We start from the raw sequence: 17,697 nt of genomic DNA, 5'->3' as shown, positions 1-17,697 counted from the left end.
CTTAGAATCACAGAGTCATTAAGGTTGGAAAAGACCTCTAAGCTCATCCAGACCAACCGTCAGCCCAAGGCAACTGTGCTTAGTAAACCATGTCCCACATCTCCACATCTACACATTTTTTAACATCTCCAGGGATGGTGACTCTATCACTTCCCTGGGCAACCACTTCCCTTGTGGAACCCCTTATGACATAGCTGTAGGAGAAGGAAATTAGAGAGGGTTTTCTGTTTAAAAGGATTATCAACCAAATTAATAATAATAATGAAAAAAATAGTAGCTTGGATCTGCAGAATTCCTGATAGTTGAATTGCTAAAGTGAGTTTTTCTTCATGAATATATTTAAGAAAAGATTGTAAATTCTCAATTATCAGATCTAGATTATCCTGGATCCTCTTGGCAATTCTGGAGGACTTTGGGCAGGCAAGCGATTTGCCTCAAAGTTCGGAAATGCATCAAAAATACTTTAATGGATGCTATTTTCAAAACCTTACTAACAGCAGAAATTTGTGGGATTTTGGGCTTGGAGTTTTGTGATCTCTGACTCAAACAAGTCAGTGTAAGTGGTGTGCATCGGTAAGGCCAAAATTAAAGGTACTCAAGATAAATTGGAAGGAGGAAGATTTAAATTAGACACTAGCAAGAAATTCTATACGATGAGTGTGTGAGACACTGAACATGTTGCCCAGGGAAGTTGTAGATGTCCCATCCCTGGAAGTGTTCAAGGCCAGGTTGGATGTGGCCTTGGGCAGCCTGGTCTAGTCGGAGGTGTCCTTGCCCATCTCAGAGGGGTCAGAACTGGATGATCTTTAAGGTCCCTTCCAACACATACTATTCTATGATTCTGTGAAATTTACTTAAATAGCCCTGATCTGACAGTCTACTGGATGCTTAGCTCATGTTAGAGGACCAATTAGTTTGTCCCTCCAAATCCATTCCTCAGCTTCTATTAGGTAGATTAAGACAATACTTTTCTTCTTTTAATGTCGTCTTAATTTAAGAAGAGCTGCCAAGTTGGTACTTCTTGGAGGAAAGAGGCATTCTTAAAGAGGCAAGAAAATAGCTGCTTCTAATGAAGGTTTAAAAGCATGTCATAATTTTTAGTCAGCAGAAATGCGCAGTCACCATTGCCTATGTGCAATGATTCATGATTTCTTTTTAAGTATAAATTATTTTGTATTGCATGTTGTAATATGAGTGCTCTGTGTTACGATTTTATTCTGGCTAAATAGCTGCAGTAATTTGCTGAGCAACATCACTGTTGACTTTGTCTGGCAAGCTCAAGGCTTCCAAGTCTCCACGAGGACATTGAGCTTTGAGATGTTTTAAAAAGTGAGCACTGGACCTGAGCTGGATTTTTTAGCACCCACAAGAATATGCCCAAAAATTCATAAAACCTCTCTCTGCTGGTAGTGTCATGCAGCAGGGAGTCACCCAGAGTCTCTCTGCAGTTGGCGGACAGACAGACTTTCAGAGGATCTTCGGCTCCTCTGCTGTAGGCATGGGTTGAACCTGCAGATTGGTTTTCCCCAGCATGGCTCTGGTCAAATCTGCTGGATGCCCTGTGGGCTGCAAATCACTTCTGCCCAGGAATGGTGCAGGATCATCACAAACCACTGCAGCCCCTGTGCACCTCACCACAGAGTCAGTGCCGCTGATGGTGGATCTTGCACATCCCTGGTGCTAGTGGGTAGCGCAGTGCCCGCTTCTGAGTGTTCAAATATGGGGCTTCGGCTGGGCTTGAAAGAGGTCTTAGGATGGTGCTGATGGAGCTGAGAAGTGGTCCCAAGGACTGCCATCATGAAGAAGCATTGGAATAGGTTGCCCAGAGGAGTCGTGAATGTCCCATTCCTGGATGTGTTGTAGGCCAGGTTGGATCGGGCTTTGAGCAAACTGAGCCAGTGGAAGATGTCCCTGCTCATATCAGGGGTGTTGGAAATGGATGATCTTTAAGGTCACTTCCAACACAAACCATTCCATGATTCTTTGAGGACCTGTCTGCATATTCCAGGCAGCCTTCCGTCTGCTCTTTAATGACTTTTGGAGGCTAAATTTTGTGGCTTCAGGGTTTGTATCAATGCCACAATCAGTGTGTCACACAGCACTGTTTGGTGCTTCACACCTGCCTTTACTCACATCTCAGCTGGCGTGTGTTTGCATCCTGAGTGCTGATTATTTGTTTTCCTGGAAGTCAGTGCTCTGTGTTTTGTGTTTTGACAGGAAAAGGTCACTGTTGATCATCTATTAATTCGAGGAGCTATAATAACAGCCGTTAATCCACACAGAAAGCATGTAAACATCATAATCTAGTCTTGAAAAATGCTGTTAGGCTGTTGGCACCCTTGTCACTGTGCTGTGGATAACAGGAAAAGTGTTATGAGTGTTGTTTGAGAAAGGAGTTAACTGTACACTGTTAATTTCATCTCCCGACTTAAAAAAAACAGCCATCAGACTCCTGTGCAGCCACCAGACTCCTGTGCAGCCACTCTAGGAAAAATCATAGAATCATAGAATGTCCTGAGTTGGAAGAGACCCACAAGGATCATCAAATCCAACTCCTATCCCTGAATAGGACAACTCCAACATTCACACCATGTGTCTCAGGGCATTGTCCAAATGCTTTTGGAATATTGTCGGGCTTGGTGCTGTGACTTCTTCCCTGGGGACCTGTTCCAGTGCTTCACCACCCTCTGGGGGAAGAACCTCTTCCTAATATCCAACTTAAACTTCCCCTGGCACATCTTCCTGCTGTTCCCTCGGGTCCTATCATTGGTCACCAGAGAGAAGAGATCAGTGCCTACTCTTCCCCTTGTGAGGAAGCCACAGACCGAGGTGAGGTTACCCTTCTGTTCTCTCTTCTCCAGGCTTAACAGACCAAGTGACTTCAGCTGCCTCTCATACAGCTTTCACTGTAAAGCCCTCACCAACTTTGTGGCCCTCAGATGATGATTATAGCAGCATGATGCTACCTTGTAACCTCAAATTTCTTAGATTTTAGCGCAAAAATATTTTTTGAAAGTCTCTTGAGTTACAAGAATAAGTTTATAATGAGACCATTAAAAATATGAGTTGCTAAAATCATTCTTAATCACTGTGATCCATACCTCTGAATGTGTTTTTCCATGTTATTTAAAAGAGATAAGACCTGGACTCTAATTTTTCATTATTAGTAACAATGAAATCATGCAGTATTCTTACGCAGTTGACTACATAAATTATGAGTTGGGTTTTTTTTCTAGTCTACTTTAACTTATGATTTGAGCTTCATAATTGCTCTCAAGATAGTTTATTTTTCCGCAGGCTTTCTTGTCAGTTCTGAACAAGCTGATCGTACTTCTAACATGTATCAGAATGAGATCTGGAGGACTGAAACTTCAAGATGAACTGCCTATTTCAGAATAAAAGGAAAAATCAATTTTCAATGAGTACTAGATGTAAGCATCTGCTGTCCCAACAGAAAAATACCCATTTTTTTCCTGTATTGCAAACAGCAAGATAGATACTTTTGTTCATCAGTGCTCCATCATTGTACGTAGAGGTTTTATTGACCACACTCCAGCTCATGCATCCCTAACGACCCATCTGGATTCATTCTTTCTAGCACTGCAGTACTTGGGAGTGGTCCCTTGGCTGGCTGTCACAAGGTGTACAGGTCCAAGACAGCATCCATCAACTGAGAAGCTCCCCAGTATCCTCCTACCCTGACCTTCCAGTTCTGTGAATCCCAAGGAAAGCTATTCCAGGCTTCACTGTTTGTGACCCTGGTCCAGCTTGGGTGGAGTGAAAAGCAGTAACAGTAATGAGAAGAGCTTTGCTTTCTTCTGTAGAACAGGAACGGTAAGCTATTGTCAAAGAAAAGACTGATACTTACAGAAAAAAGACAACTGTCGACATTAACCAGCCTGTCTCTTTAGTCTGGCTTGAAAGGGTTTTTCATCTACTGGGGTGATAAACCTCTAATTCTGGTTTTTACCCTCCAGCGGTAGTTACTGAATGTCTGATCATATGAGAACATTCACAGAAATGCATTTTGTCAGGAAAAAAAGGGTGTAGACACAGAGTCGAGTTGTCACTATTGGCACTTCTTTGCTGGTTTGAAGAAACTGAGCTGTGAAATCAAAGGAGCTTTGTTATGGTAGGGAGAACAATGGAACAATGATTAGTAGGTCATCATCATGCTTCTCATGTTTATTGACCTCCCCTCAAACTGGTTTTATTCATTTCAGTAAAAACTTGTTCTTTCTCCTCTTTGCCTCTACTTTCATGCTGATTTCTGCAAGGCGTTGTGGTAAAGGTGGTTTCACAGAAGCCAGAGAACAAGGAGGCAAATGCTCTAAACTGGGCCCTTGGGGTTATGGAGTAGATGGCCTCTCGGGATATTCCTGAGGCATCTTCTCCCTGGTGTTTAATAAAAGTGAAAACACAAAGACCCCAGCAGATCCCACAATGGAGCTGTCCAGAATTATTTAACATAATCTGACACTTCATAAAGGTGAAAGTAAATCCCTAAGCACTTCCAGAATCTAGGAAAAAGCAGGGCAGGAACAGTTAAACCATAGTTTAAGGCCTGAGCTGAAAATACTTCAGTTTAAAGGAAGAGCGAGCTACTAAAAACCTGTTTTGGAGCCATAGCATTTCACTCCCCTCATGATTCTTGTTTGGAGCTCATCAGCTGATTGCTTCACTGCAATTGGTTATTTTCATGTCCTCTCTGAGAAGAGGGTCTGCTGCTGTGGAGAGTAACACCTCCGCTAAGTCATTTGTTGAGATGTTGAGTTTGGAGGGAACCAGGGTCTAGATTTTGAGAGTCTGGTGCTGTTCACTGCTAAGGGATCAAGCATATACCCTGCAGTCCAGGAGCTCTGCAGCTCAAAACTTAATTTTGCATTCTTAACTTTGTTTGTGACGGTGTGCAGGTGTCTGGGTGTTCCCATAGCATTTTACTGAATTTAGTTTATTACAGCAAATGCATACTGGTGCCCCAGCCTTACTGTGCTCATGGACACTGGACACCTGTTACCTCCATGAGGCAAGGGAGAGTGATTGCTTTGCCAGATAATTGGAAGAAGCAGAGGAAGGAGGGTTTGGTTATCTTTGCAGGTTTCTCTGGAAAAGCCCAATGAAATGGATATTCTCTTTCCTGCCTGCCCTGTTGCTGCTCAGCTGTTGTCTGGCTGGCTGCAAGCTCTGCCCTGATTCCTGTGTTATCCAGTCTTTTTGACAGTACAGGGTTGGTTCTCCTTTTCCCAGCTTTCTCCAGGCAAATGTGGAATGTGGTGCCAAGACGCATTGCGTTGCTGATGTGAAGAGTCTGTGGTTGGGAGGTTGAACTCCTCCCTGGGCAGAGCTGGGATACTGCCCGCCAAGCAGGGGTGAAGGAGGGGTTTCTGTGCTTAGTGGTCACCCATGCTTTTCATTTGCCATTGCTCACCGTAGCCATGGGAACAGGATGCAGGAACAGAACACCTGCCTCCCTTGTGCCAGCTTCTCGGAAAATGTAGGTCGTTCTGGATATATCCTGTCTTTATCTATTTCTGCACTGAGTCAACAAGCAGCCACATCTCATTTCTGTAGCACAGAGCTGTCTCGTTAGGGAGATGATTTTCCAGTGTGCTGGATGTGCCTGCCTTAGCGATGCTGCGTGATACAGACAGGTTGCTGCTGAGTACATCGTGATATCACGGGCTGTTGCTCTGAGTAAACTTGGACTCTTGGTTCTTTTATTTGTGGGGGTTTTTTTGGTTGTTTGGTTGTTTTTTTTATTTCAGTTCAGTGATGGAGTTTTATGTATTTTTGTAATGCAGTTGGAATCAAGGGAAGCCCTGTGCTTGGTTACAGTGATTTCAGTGATGGTCCTTTGCCACGCTCGCTTGCCCGGGTCAGGAGGTATGCGAGGCGAGCAGCTGGAGATGGTCACCTCTTCCATAAAAGAATTAGAGAAATTGTGGATGCCCCATCCCTGGATGTGTTCAAAGCCAGGCTAGATGAGGCTTTGAGCAACCTGTTTTAGTGGAGGGTGTCCTTGCTCATGCGTGGGGGCTTGGAAGTGGATGGGCTTTAAGGCCTCTTCCAATCCAAACCATTCTGTGATTCCTTTCCCAGCTCTCTGGGGAAGAAGGCAGGGCTGTGGGAAGTGCTGGCTCCTACAGCATTTAAGCCTTCTTTATGAAAAGGTTCTTGCTTTAGCTCAGTAAAGCAAGGTTTAATCCAAGTATGAAGACTGGTACAGGAAACTCAAAGGTCCACTGGACAAACATGAAAAATTATCATTTATATCCTCTGCAACAGACATGTATTTTGAGCAAGATATTTAATCTGCTTTGATGCAGAGATTGCAATTACTTCTCTGATGCTTGTTTGTTAGAATCATCATTTTAAAATCAGTCCTAATGTCATACTTAATCTGCTATCTGTAATCCTTTTACGCAGGACCATTATACTTTTGTAATTTTTTAATGTCCTTCTGGGGAGGAAGAGTATCTTTTAAGTAGGTTCTTCACTTAAAGCCAAACACAACTGATGCTGGGGCTGAGATATATTTTGTGTTCCATCTATCCTGTTGCCATTACATGGGTCATGCTCCAGCTCTGTCCCTGGCACACCTGCATTCCCCTCCTATTGCCTTTATCCCCATGGGCAGTTTTCACGTTGACCACAGCTTCAGCAAGTGCTGCCCTGCTGCATTCCTAACCTGTACCAAACCTGCTGCTCCCACAGTGCCTGCAAGGACAGAGTTGCATGTGTTGGATTCTTGAGTTAACTTAGATCACAGAGTCACAGAATCGTTTAGGCTGGAAAAGACCTTAAAGACAATTGAATCCAACTGTAAACCTGACACTGCTAAACCCACCACTAAACCATGTCGCTAGGCACCACATCTACATGTCTTTTAAATCCCTCCAGGGATGGTGACTCTAACATTCCAGTGATGATTGCACCACTGGGCAGCCTGTTCCAGTGCTTGAGAACCCTTTTGGTGAAGTAATATTTCTTTATATCTAGCTTAATCTTCCCCTGGATATGGGAAGATGTGGGAATGTGGAAGCTGATACCACCTAATCAGTTGCAAAATGTTAAAGCCATGGTGTTAGTATTCCCTACATTTGACCTAGTGAACAGAATTCTTGCCCTGATGCTGGCTGGCTTCCTTCTTTCCACATAAAATAGCCTGGCCTGCTATCTGGGCTCCATCTTTTCGAGCCTGACTTGGCGTGAATTTAAGTTTTTTGGTTGTGTTCCTGCTGGTACAAACTCTAAAATCTTATTTAAAAAAAAAAAAACAAACCCAAACAAACAGAAAAGCCCAACCAGAAAAACCCAAACTGCTTTCAAGGAAGTAACAGTTATTGTCTTCATGTGTTCTCTTTCTCTTACCATGGGCAGTTGCCAGTGTTTTAGTTTGTGAACCAAGCTGTTTTCTAGCCAGATACTCCTTAGATTTGATACTTCATACTGTATTGCACTCAAACATGTTAAATAAAATTAGGGAAGACTCCCAGCCAAAACCAGAACTGTGACAACAATGAGATCATTAAAAATAAAGGCTCAAGCATATAAGTCAGTGCGTGTTCAGCCTGCTCTATTCTGTCAACCTGGTGTTAAAATTTGCTGACATCACTCACAATAATCGTACTGACTTCAGCAGGCTTTGGCTCAGTGCTTTCCAGCAGACACAGCAGCATGGTGGTCCCCACGACCACCAAGAGGATTAGAGAAAGTGTGATGGCAATTTCTTCACATTCACTTTTCTGCTCCTTACTCAACCTGCCTATGGTTACTGGGATATGGATATGTCTTGCCATTCTTGTTTGCACTGAAGGTCGTGTAAACCCACCCCTCACATTATCTGAATGCTCATTTCAAAAGTCTCAGAAGGATTTTCCCAAACTTAAACTGGTGAACTTTTTGAACTTGATGTCCATTCAAACAGATCACATTTCTGGTGAGCAACACATACAGTACAGTAACTTCATAGAATCATAGAATGGTTTAGGTTGGAAAGGACCTTAAAACCTTTACCAGTTCCAACCCCTCTGCCTTGGACAGGGACACCTTCCACTGCATCAGCCTATTCAAGCCTGGCCTTGAACACCTCCAGGGATGGGGCAGCCACGACTTTTCTGGGCGACCTGTGCCAGTGCCTCACCACTCTCACCGCAAAACATTTCTTCCTAGTATCTAATCTCGATCTGCCCTCTTTCAGCTTAAAACCCTCCCCCTTCATCCTGTCCCTGCACTCTTTGATAAAGAGCCCCTCCCCAGCTTTCCTGGAGGCCCTCTTTCAGTACTCAAAGACTGCTATAAGTTCTCCCCTGAGCCTTCTCTTCTCCAGGCTGAACAACCCCAGCTCTCTCAGCCTGTCCTTCTATGGGAAGTGCTCCAGGCCTCTGATCATCTTTGTGGCCTCCTCTCAACTCACTCTAGTAGATGCTCTAACTTCACATGATCTGAAATAGTGGTAGGAGCATACAGGAGGCAAAGCCTGTGTATGTACCATGTGTGGAGGCAGATGCTGAGTTGACCTGATTTGGCTTTTGAGTGAGCGCTTTTCTGGTTTGTTGTCTTCTCTCCGTCCCCATTGCCTTGGCCCCCTTTGGGAGGGCTTGGCTACCACAATAGCAGCAGATTGCAGGAAGCCCAAGCAACCATACGATGCCCTGCGCTCTGTGATTGAAGATTATGTCACATGCAGAGAATGCACTCAATTTATAAGGATGATGATGTACAGATTAGGGTTCTTGAAAGGCATTAATGTATCTTTGGGAGGGGAAATGATGGCATGAACCATGAGAGATTAATATAATTAGCAGATAAAAAAATCCAGGCTGAAGTCGGGCACTCATTATCCATTGTATTTCAAAGAGATTTGGCTACGTAACTCCGTGGGCTGTTTCTGATCCTTCTTCCTATGAAGCACAATATCTGTGAGCCATTTGCTTCCTTTATCTCTGTTCATACAGTTATCTGTTAGTATCTGGTCAGCTGCTAGTGCTCCCTCTGTAGCATCAAAGTCTCTGACACACCGGCAAAGTTGTAGACCTTCAATTTAGCTTGTGTTGGTGGTCCTCTGGGCCATGTTACAGTGAAAGAGTGTCATAAAGTGTAAGTTAGATTTATTCGTGTTCAGGAGTAGTAACAGAAGAGCACAGAAACCATGCTAGGTGATAGTCTAGCACTGAAGCCTCGAGATGGTGTCAGAATCATCCCATTATGATGAAATTCCCGTCTCTAATCCTGAAAAATATATAATTGAGTTATTTTTTAATCGTAGAATCATAGAATGGTTTGGGTTGGAAGGGACCTTAAAGATCATCCGTTTCCACCCCCCCTGCCATGGGGGTTTTATCCATGCACTCCCTTATAAAGAGCCCCTCTCTAGCTTTCCTGTAGCCCCTTTCAGTACTGGAAGGCTGCTTGAAGGTCTCCCCAGAGCTTTCTCTTCTCCAGGCTGAACAAACCCAACTCTCTCAGCCTGTCCTCATACAGGAGGTGCTCCAGCCCTTGGATCAGCTTCATGGACACCTCTAGATTCACTCTAACAAATCCATGTCTTTCCTGTCCTGAGGACTCCAGAACTGAATGGATTTTTATTGCTGCTTTCCAGAAAAATATACTCTGGTTTCCTCCCATCACCTGAGCTTCAACAGTAAATTTCAAAGACAAGCAAAGCACAAGAATCTGTTGGTGATGTGGTAATAACTCTGTGCTTTGATAGGATTAAGACACTGTTTTTCTACAAATATTGGCCACTTCTCTCAGCTCTGGTTGTTCACTGGAGAGGGGGAATTGGAGAGAGAGAGAGCTCAGGTGTTCATCTCTCCTGCCTCACCATGTGCAGCCTTCCACATCCCCTCTTTTTGGACATAGCTGGTTTGTGCACAGCTGCTGCAGTGCAGTTTGTTCCAGGTTTATGCCCAGATCCTCACCTCTCTGTTTACATGCCCAAAATTTTAGGATCTTTGTTGTGCATCTGTGCTTTCACATGTACATAGCAATAAATCAACCTTTGCCGATATTATTGTCTCCTGGGAACAAGATCCAAGATGGTAATGTAGACTTTCTCTGTGGCAGGTTGTGGTAGCACGTCCAGATTGTTTTCTAGTTCCTGTGGGGATGGCCAGCTGTAATAGATATGCTGCATACCTGACACCGAGGACTGCAGCAAGGGATGAGCACTGGCCTGTCTTGCAGATCTTCAGAGGGTGTCTCTGTCCTTCTGTCTTCTGTGCCACTTCCCCCACTGCACAGGACGCAGTTTTAAAACTTGGATACTGCATTCCAGGGGTAACTCCCCTCTCCTCTCTTCTCCTCTCCCCTCCCCTCCCCTCCCCTCAGCATGTCCTTTGGGCAATACAGGCAGGTCTACCCTCTTTGGGTGATGCCCTTGTTCCTCCAGGTCTTAGTTTGTTTAAGGTTGTGCAGGGGTAGCTTGGGTGACTTCAGATTTGTCTAAGCAGTAAGCTAGAGCAGGCCAGGACATGGGCACAGACCTAGCTGTGATGGTGTGCTCTGTTAGGTGACTGACACGCTTTTCACATGGTTTTCTCCTATGCCAGCTAGCATTTTCCTATCTAGTGCCAGGACATGAGTTGACACAAGGGATAGAGATCCTTCCCTCTAAGCAATATGGATGAGGTTACCCTTCTTGGGGACAACAAGAGTTTAGCTGCAGGGACGTAAACCATGCTGGGTTCTTTTCCTGTCAGGGCAGAGATCAGGCCCTAACATGTTCCTTTTAATAACAAAGAAATTACTTTCTGTTTGAAATACAGATTAAATGCTCCTTGCAGGAAATTGAAGAGTTGATTTGTTAGGTGTCTTTTCAAGTCTCATGTTTCCCCTTGGATTTTGGTCATTTGGAAGTTGTTCCTGTGTGAAGTTCAGCAAGAATCATCACCCAGAACCCAGATGACATGGCAGGGCACTTCAGTCACAGCAAACAAGCTCCTTTCCCCTTTTTCAAAACACCATCATTTCCAGAATTACTCTTCTAGGGTTTAGATTTTCACAGAGTGCAATGATAAAAAAGCCTTGGGCTGTGCAATGAGGGGGGGGGGGGGGGAAGTATATATTATATAAAGTGTAAAAGAAAGGAAGCTTTTCCACAGAGCGCTCAGTCCCTGTATGTAGAAAATCAGGCAGGAAAGGAAAGAGACTGGCATGGCTGAGTCAAGACCTGCTGGTTAAACTGAAAAAGAAGGAACTGCACGCGCAGTGCGGCGAGCAGGGACAGGTAACCTGGGACGTGTATAGAGACACTGCCTGATTGTGTAGGGATGAAGTCAGGAAGGCTAAGGCGCAGCTGGAGCTGAACTTGGCAAGGGAAGTAAAGACCAACAAGAAGGGCTTTTACAGGTACATTAATCAAAAGAGGAAGATCAAAGAGAACGTACCCCCACTGATGACTGGAAACGGCGATCATGTATCAACAGATGAGGAAAAGGCTGAGGTCCTCAACATCTTTTTTGCCTCAGTCTTCACAGATAACTGCTTTCCTCGCCCCTCCTGGGTCATGGGACAGCAAGATGGTGACCAGGGGCGTAGACCCCCTCCCGCAGTAGAGGAGGATCAGGTTCGTGAACACCTGAGGAACCTAAACATATATAAGTCCATGGGACCTGATGAGATGCATCCCAGAGTCCTGAGGGAATTGGCAGATGTGGTTGCCAAGTCACTCTCCATGATATTTGAAAACTCATGGCAATCAGGAGAAGTGACTTGAAGAAGGGTAACATTTTGCCCATTTTTGAAAAGGGTAGGAAAGACAACTCTGAGAACTACCGACCTGCCAGTCTCACCTCTATGCCTGGGAAGATCATTGAACAGATCCTCCTAGAAGCTGTGCTAAAGCACATGGAGGGCAGGGAGGTGATTAATGGCAGCCAGCATGGCTTCACCAGGGGCAAGTCCTGTCTGACGAACTTGATGGCTTTCTATGATGGGGTAACCGCAGCAGTGGACGTGGGTAAACTGACAGATGTGATCTATCTAGACTTCTGTAAAGCCTTTGACACGGTCCCCAACAACATCCTTCTCTCTAAACTGGAGAGATATGGATTTGATGGGTGGATGGTAAGGTGGATAAGAAACTGGTTGGATGGTCATATTCAGAGAGTAGTGGTCAATGGCTCAAAGTCCAGATGGAGATCTGTGACAAGTGGTGTCCCTCAGGGGTCTGTAGTGGGACCGGTGCTGTTCTATCTTTATCAATGATATTGACAGCGAGATTGAGTGCACCCTCAGCAAGTTTGCAGATGACACCAAGCTGAGTGGTGTAGTTGCCACACGGGAAGGACAGGATGTCATCCAGAGGGACCTGGACAGGCTGAAGAAGTGGGCCTCTGAGAACCTCATGAGGTTCAACAAGGCCAAGTGCAAGGTCCTGCACATGGGTTGGGACAATCCACATTTTCAGTACACGATGGGGGATGACATGCTTGAGAGCAGCCCTGCAGAGAAGGACTTGGGGGTGCTGGTCGATGAGAAGCTTGATGTGAGCCAGCAATGTGTGCTCGCAGCCCAGAAGGCCAACTGTGTCCTGGACTGCATCAAAAGAAGCGTGGCCAGCAGGTCAAGGGAAGTGATTCTGCCCCTCTAGTCCTCTCTCGTGAGACCTCATCTGGAATACTGTGTCCAGTTCTGGAATCCTCAGCGTAAGAAGGATATGGAGCTGTTGGACGGGGTCCAGAGGATTGCTGCAAAGATGAGTGGAGGGTTGGAGCACCTTCCCTGCGAGGACAGGCTGAGACAGTTGGACCTGTTCAGCCTGGAGAAGAGAAGGCTCAGAGGAGATCTTATAGCGACCTTTCAGTGCCTGAAGGGGCTACAGGAAAGCTGGAGAGGGGCTATTCGTAAAGGCTTGTGGGGATAGGACCAGGGGGAATGGGTATAAACTGGAGAGGGGCAGATTTAGACTGGACATTAGGAAGAATTTCTTCACCATGAGAGTGGTGAGACACTGGAACGGGTTGCCGAGGGAGGTTGTGGCTGCCCCATCCCTGGAGGTGTTCAAGGCCAGGTTGGATGGGGCCTTGGGCAACCTGCCTTAGAGGGATGACCCTGCCCATGGCAGAGGGGTTGGAACTACATGATCTTTAAGGTCTCTTCCAACACTAACTGTACTATGATACTATATAAGTGTGGCTTAGGAATATATTTTTTTTAAAAAAGGTCTTGATGATAAAATGTTGGCAGCCTTGGACAGCTTGTAAGAACTCTTTAGATAAATACTTAATTATCTTTCTATTAAATCCCAGAGAGTTCCAGGAATTCTTCTTGCAAAAGCATTTTATTTTTTTTTTAAAAAAAAGTATACCAAAACAATCATAAGATGAGTTGGGATGCTGCAGTTTGTTTCTGCTTGACGACCTCCAGACTCAACATTTTCTCTTTTCTTTTGCAGGCCGTGTATATGTTTTATGCTTTGGCAATTGTCTGCGATGATTTCTTTGTCCCTTCCTTGGAAAAGATTTGCGAAGTAAGTATTAGAAGATGTTACTTCAGCTTGTGCATTGCTTTAGCAGCAGTTCTCCTGGAAAGACTCAGGGAGTGATGGTAGCGTATTTATTGTTGTCTTAGAGCACTCCCTATGCTTCTTGTTTAGTTGCTTAACGGTGCACATATGCGTTGGCCCTGCTTTATGTTCTCACTCACAGGAGATGGGATGGAAGTCTGTCGGTGGGTAAACTTGGCTGATGCTCCCTCTTAGAGCTGGCCATTGCCTCTCCAATAACAATTTCTGTATATTAATTCCTATATATTTCTATGCATATATATATATATATACACGCATCATACCACTTCTTAAAAATGGGGGCAACTTATAACACAGTGAATAAAACATTCTCTAGAGCAATGATCCCCAAACTCAGTTGCACACTATGGGCAGTGCTAGCTGCAGCATGCATTTTCAGTTCATAAGCCCAGCAGATCTTATTAGCTTGTCTGATGTGCTCCCACATCCCCAGCTGAGAAACCTTGCCCTTGAGATAAGATCCAGCCACTGGAGACTGCAAGAGGGTTGAGACGTTGTTCATTGTCCATGTAGGGAATAGTGCTTTGGTTCAGTTATGGCTTCTGGCATGTCACTCGCTTCTGCTGGGACTTGGAAGATGACAGCCTTTTCTTTCTTGAGTTTTGTGTGGAAATACTGATTCACGGGGTGTTTCATATACCATTAACTTAAAACTTTGAACCCTCCCAAGCATGAAACTGGGAAAGAAAAAATGCACAAGAGGGTTTAGATGTATTGTTATTTAAAAACAAAAGCAGTAAACGATAAAGAGCCCCTCCCCAGCTTTCCTGTAGTTCCCTTTAGTACTGCAAGGCTGCTCTAAGGTCTCCCCAGAGCCTTCTCTTCTCTAGGCTGAAGTTACTGTCCAGAAGAAAGATGTTGCATCATTAGAGATTATTAAAGTGGATCATATAAATGGATCAGAATTTTACTATTCCTATTGTTCCTACTTGATTCTCTTCCAAAAAAACCATTTTTCTCACCCCATAGATGGCCTTTGGGGCATTCAAGTCCTTTTATTTTTGCATAATTAAGCACTTCTGTAGTTACATGATAGCAAAAGAAATACACATTTCTGTTTCCTGATCCAGCTACTTTTGATTTTATCAGTCCAGAGTGGATTGTCCTCAAAGCATCCAGCTTTTCATGCTTTGTCCTTGATGTTACCACTCAAGAATATATGGGAAAAGGCTCAAGTCACTTTGCAAAGGCTTCTGCAGCATTTGTTAGTATCGACTCTTGTCTACTTTTCTAGGAAAGGGAGGGTTCTATGGCTGCCCACTTCCAGCAATTGCTAATACCAGTGCTCACACCAGCTAATGCTCTCCTTGCATAAAGATGCTGTGAAATGAGTTGGCCGACTAGGAGAGCCAGGGCTGCTTTGTGAGGGGAAAGACTACCAGAGTCCTCTTCATCACCTGATAAGACCTGTTGTGTTTTCAAGGGTGTTCACTTGTTTGTTAACTCATAAAAAAAAATCGAGACAAAGCAAAAGGGAAGAGAGCCCTATGTCAGGAACTCACATCTAAGAGGTCCTACTGGGTATGGCAGTACGTGTGCGCTTAGCATGCAAACAGCCATAAATGGTAATGTCTTGCTGCTGACCTAAGATCTACCATCAGTAATCTGACTACCACCTACTGTCCTATCCAGCACAAAAGAATTCAAACCTCCTGCCTCAAGGCTTTTTTTGATCTTGGAGATCAGCCAACAGTTATTCTACAGTTGCTCGTGGTTTAGATGTGCTAATTCTGAAATAAACGCCCTTTTTCTGGCATAGCTTCGTCCAGTTTGGAAAGCAGTTGTTGAGTTAAACCAACAAGGCATTTGTGTTCCCAAATGTGTGTTGAGATGAGAATTTGTTCCAGAACACTTGCTGTGGTAGACATTCACATTCTGTCTTAGTTCAGATGTACTTACAATAAAGCCTTTATTTTAATTTGATTTCTAAAACAGCTTGTACTTGTATTTGCCCAGCTACTCTTATTGGTGTTACAGAGTGTTTACGTGACACAACTAATGTTATACATCAATTGCAAACTTTTGTCTAATACCAGAGAATACATTTTTGCCTCTGACATTATGTGCTGTACTTTCTGCTCTGTTGTATTAACTTAATCATCACATGCAGTGCAATAAATTATCCAGGAACTGTCCTCAAGGCAACCTACTATGGCTTTAAATGAAACCATCCCAACAGAAAGTCAGCACAGCCAGTTTGCTTGTCTCATGGTCTTTTCTTTCAAAAGGCACTATTGAGTTGCAGAATTACTATTGTAGGGTGAGTGTCTCTATTTCCATAGAGGATCCTGCAGAAGAAACTGGCCTTTGGGGGTCTACTTCTGGTCCTATGAACTTCTACAATAGTTTTAATCCTATTTCAAATAATTTTCCATAAAGCTGCGTTTAATCGGGTTTCACAAGCTTTTGTATCAGTGCAGCGATGTCATGATCTCCTGCTTAAAAAGCATTCCCAGTAAGGGTACATCTTTTCCTTTTTCCTTATCCCTGTAATATACGTACAGAGTTTTTTGTTGTATGCGTATGGTCAGTAGGTAGAGTTACCTTCTCTCACAAACATCCTTCTTGGGATCTTCAGCCCACGCAAGGCTGGTGGGAGGATTTCTTCAATCTTATCTCTGTGCAAGTGTACTTTAAATGTGCAAACGTACTCTGCAACAATAAAGCTGCAGAGAAGCCCTGCATGCTACAGAGGAAAGAGGGGAGAGGAATGCTTCCTCTGTCCTGCTTCAAACAGCCGGTTCTACCAGGGCAATATCCCCACCACCCTCAGCTGTCTTCCCCTTGCTCGTACAACAGCAGCCACTGACTCGCGTGCGTGTGAGCCAGCAAGCTTTGTGTAGTAACAGCTCAGCAGTTTATGGCTGTATGGCAGGGGGTGGCTTTTTTTAGCTACTCATTAAATTGTGGAAGGTGCCAGCAAGGCATGTGGTCTTTAACAGCCTCATCACGTTTGCTGAACAGTGACTTGTGCAGATGGAGCAGCGGGAATGCAGAAAACATAAAGGAAGTAATTAACCAAGTAAATCTTTGGAAACGGCATATGCCGATGACATTTTTCATAGAGTAGTGGGTCCTTTCCCTTCCAGAAACACCCGTTTTGGGTAGTCCATGGGCACTGCTATGGGAAGGCTGTAGGAGGTCAGTATCTTCAATGGTGATATAAGCGAATGCGGGCGAGGAGGGGTTAAATGTCCAAGGCTGAAATGATGCCAGGGAAGGTGGCTGGGAGTGAACCAAGCCTGAGCTCCAGCTCTTCCCTTTACAGGCCAAAGTAGATGAGATAAGATGTGTATGGTCTTTGTGTGTCCCTTCCGACTCAGGACACTCCGTTGTTGGGATGATCGAGAAGACAGAGCCATGACTTATGAAACTGCCTTGCTGTTGTCCATTCTCTTCTCTGTAAAGGGTAGCAGAGCCACAACCTGCCTTCCCTACAAGGAGATGCCAGCTTAAGTAGCCTGTGTCTGTGATGACTTTTTCCCTATATTTAAACTTTATTAAGGTAAAACTTGATCTGTATCAGTAGTTTCCTAATATTGACAGACAGTTTAACATTTCTAGTTGAATTCATTCAGCCTCTTGGTGTTGTAATCAATGACTGTGATGTGTTTCTCTGCAGCGTTTGCATCTTAGCGAAGATGTGGCTGGGGCAACTTTCATGGCAGCGGGAAGCTCTGCTCCTGAGTTGTTTACATCTGTCATAGGTAACTAACCTGCTGCTGCTTCGAAACCTCCACATTCTCCCTGGCTGTATTTCAGAGTTGAAATGGGATTGCTGAGCACCGGTAACGTTCATTGCAATATTTGGCCCTTCACTCATGGGCACACAACTGTGGGGAATCCTTGCTAGATGAAGCGGCTCTGAAAGAGTGCTGTTATCCCATAGCAGAGCTGCATTTGAACTAGTTTGATCTGACTCAAATTGTCAAACCAGGGCTGGTAGCCAATTCACCTTAACTGCTACTCACTGTAGCACAGCCAAACTGTACCGTGCTGAGCTCTGCACATGCAGGCTTCTCCCCTCCTGTACTATCTGCCATGCTGTCTCCAGGATGTGGCATGAAAGGATGCACCTCCAGCCTCCTGGGCTGGTACCCAGGTGAACTCTGTCCTCAGCTGCAGGTTCTCTGCCATTCACCTCCACTCTGGTTAGTCTTCTAACA

At 44.5% G+C, this 17,697-nt stretch overlaps 1 protein-coding gene across 1 annotated transcript in view; it reads left to right on the top strand.

Moving 5' to 3' along the window:
- Positions 1-17,697, top strand: part of SLC24A3 (solute carrier family 24 member 3) — a 190,853-nt gene that overhangs the window by 111,382 nt on the left and 61,774 nt on the right. Inside the window, exons 4-5 of the mRNA XM_054061725.1 lie at positions 13,400-13,474; positions 17,154-17,238. Of these exons, the coding sequence (XP_053917700.1) occupies positions 13,400-13,474; positions 17,154-17,238 (160 nt within the window). The remainder of the gene's footprint in view (positions 1-13,399; positions 13,475-17,153; positions 17,239-17,697) is intronic.

Source organism: Cuculus canorus, chromosome 3 (genome assembly GCF_017976375.1).
Source record: "Cuculus canorus isolate bCucCan1 chromosome 3, bCucCan1.pri, whole genome shotgun sequence".
In the NCBI taxonomy this organism is placed as follows: Eukaryota; Metazoa; Chordata; class Aves; order Cuculiformes; family Cuculidae; genus Cuculus; species Cuculus canorus.
This window is presented reverse-complemented; position numbering and strand designations above follow the sequence as displayed.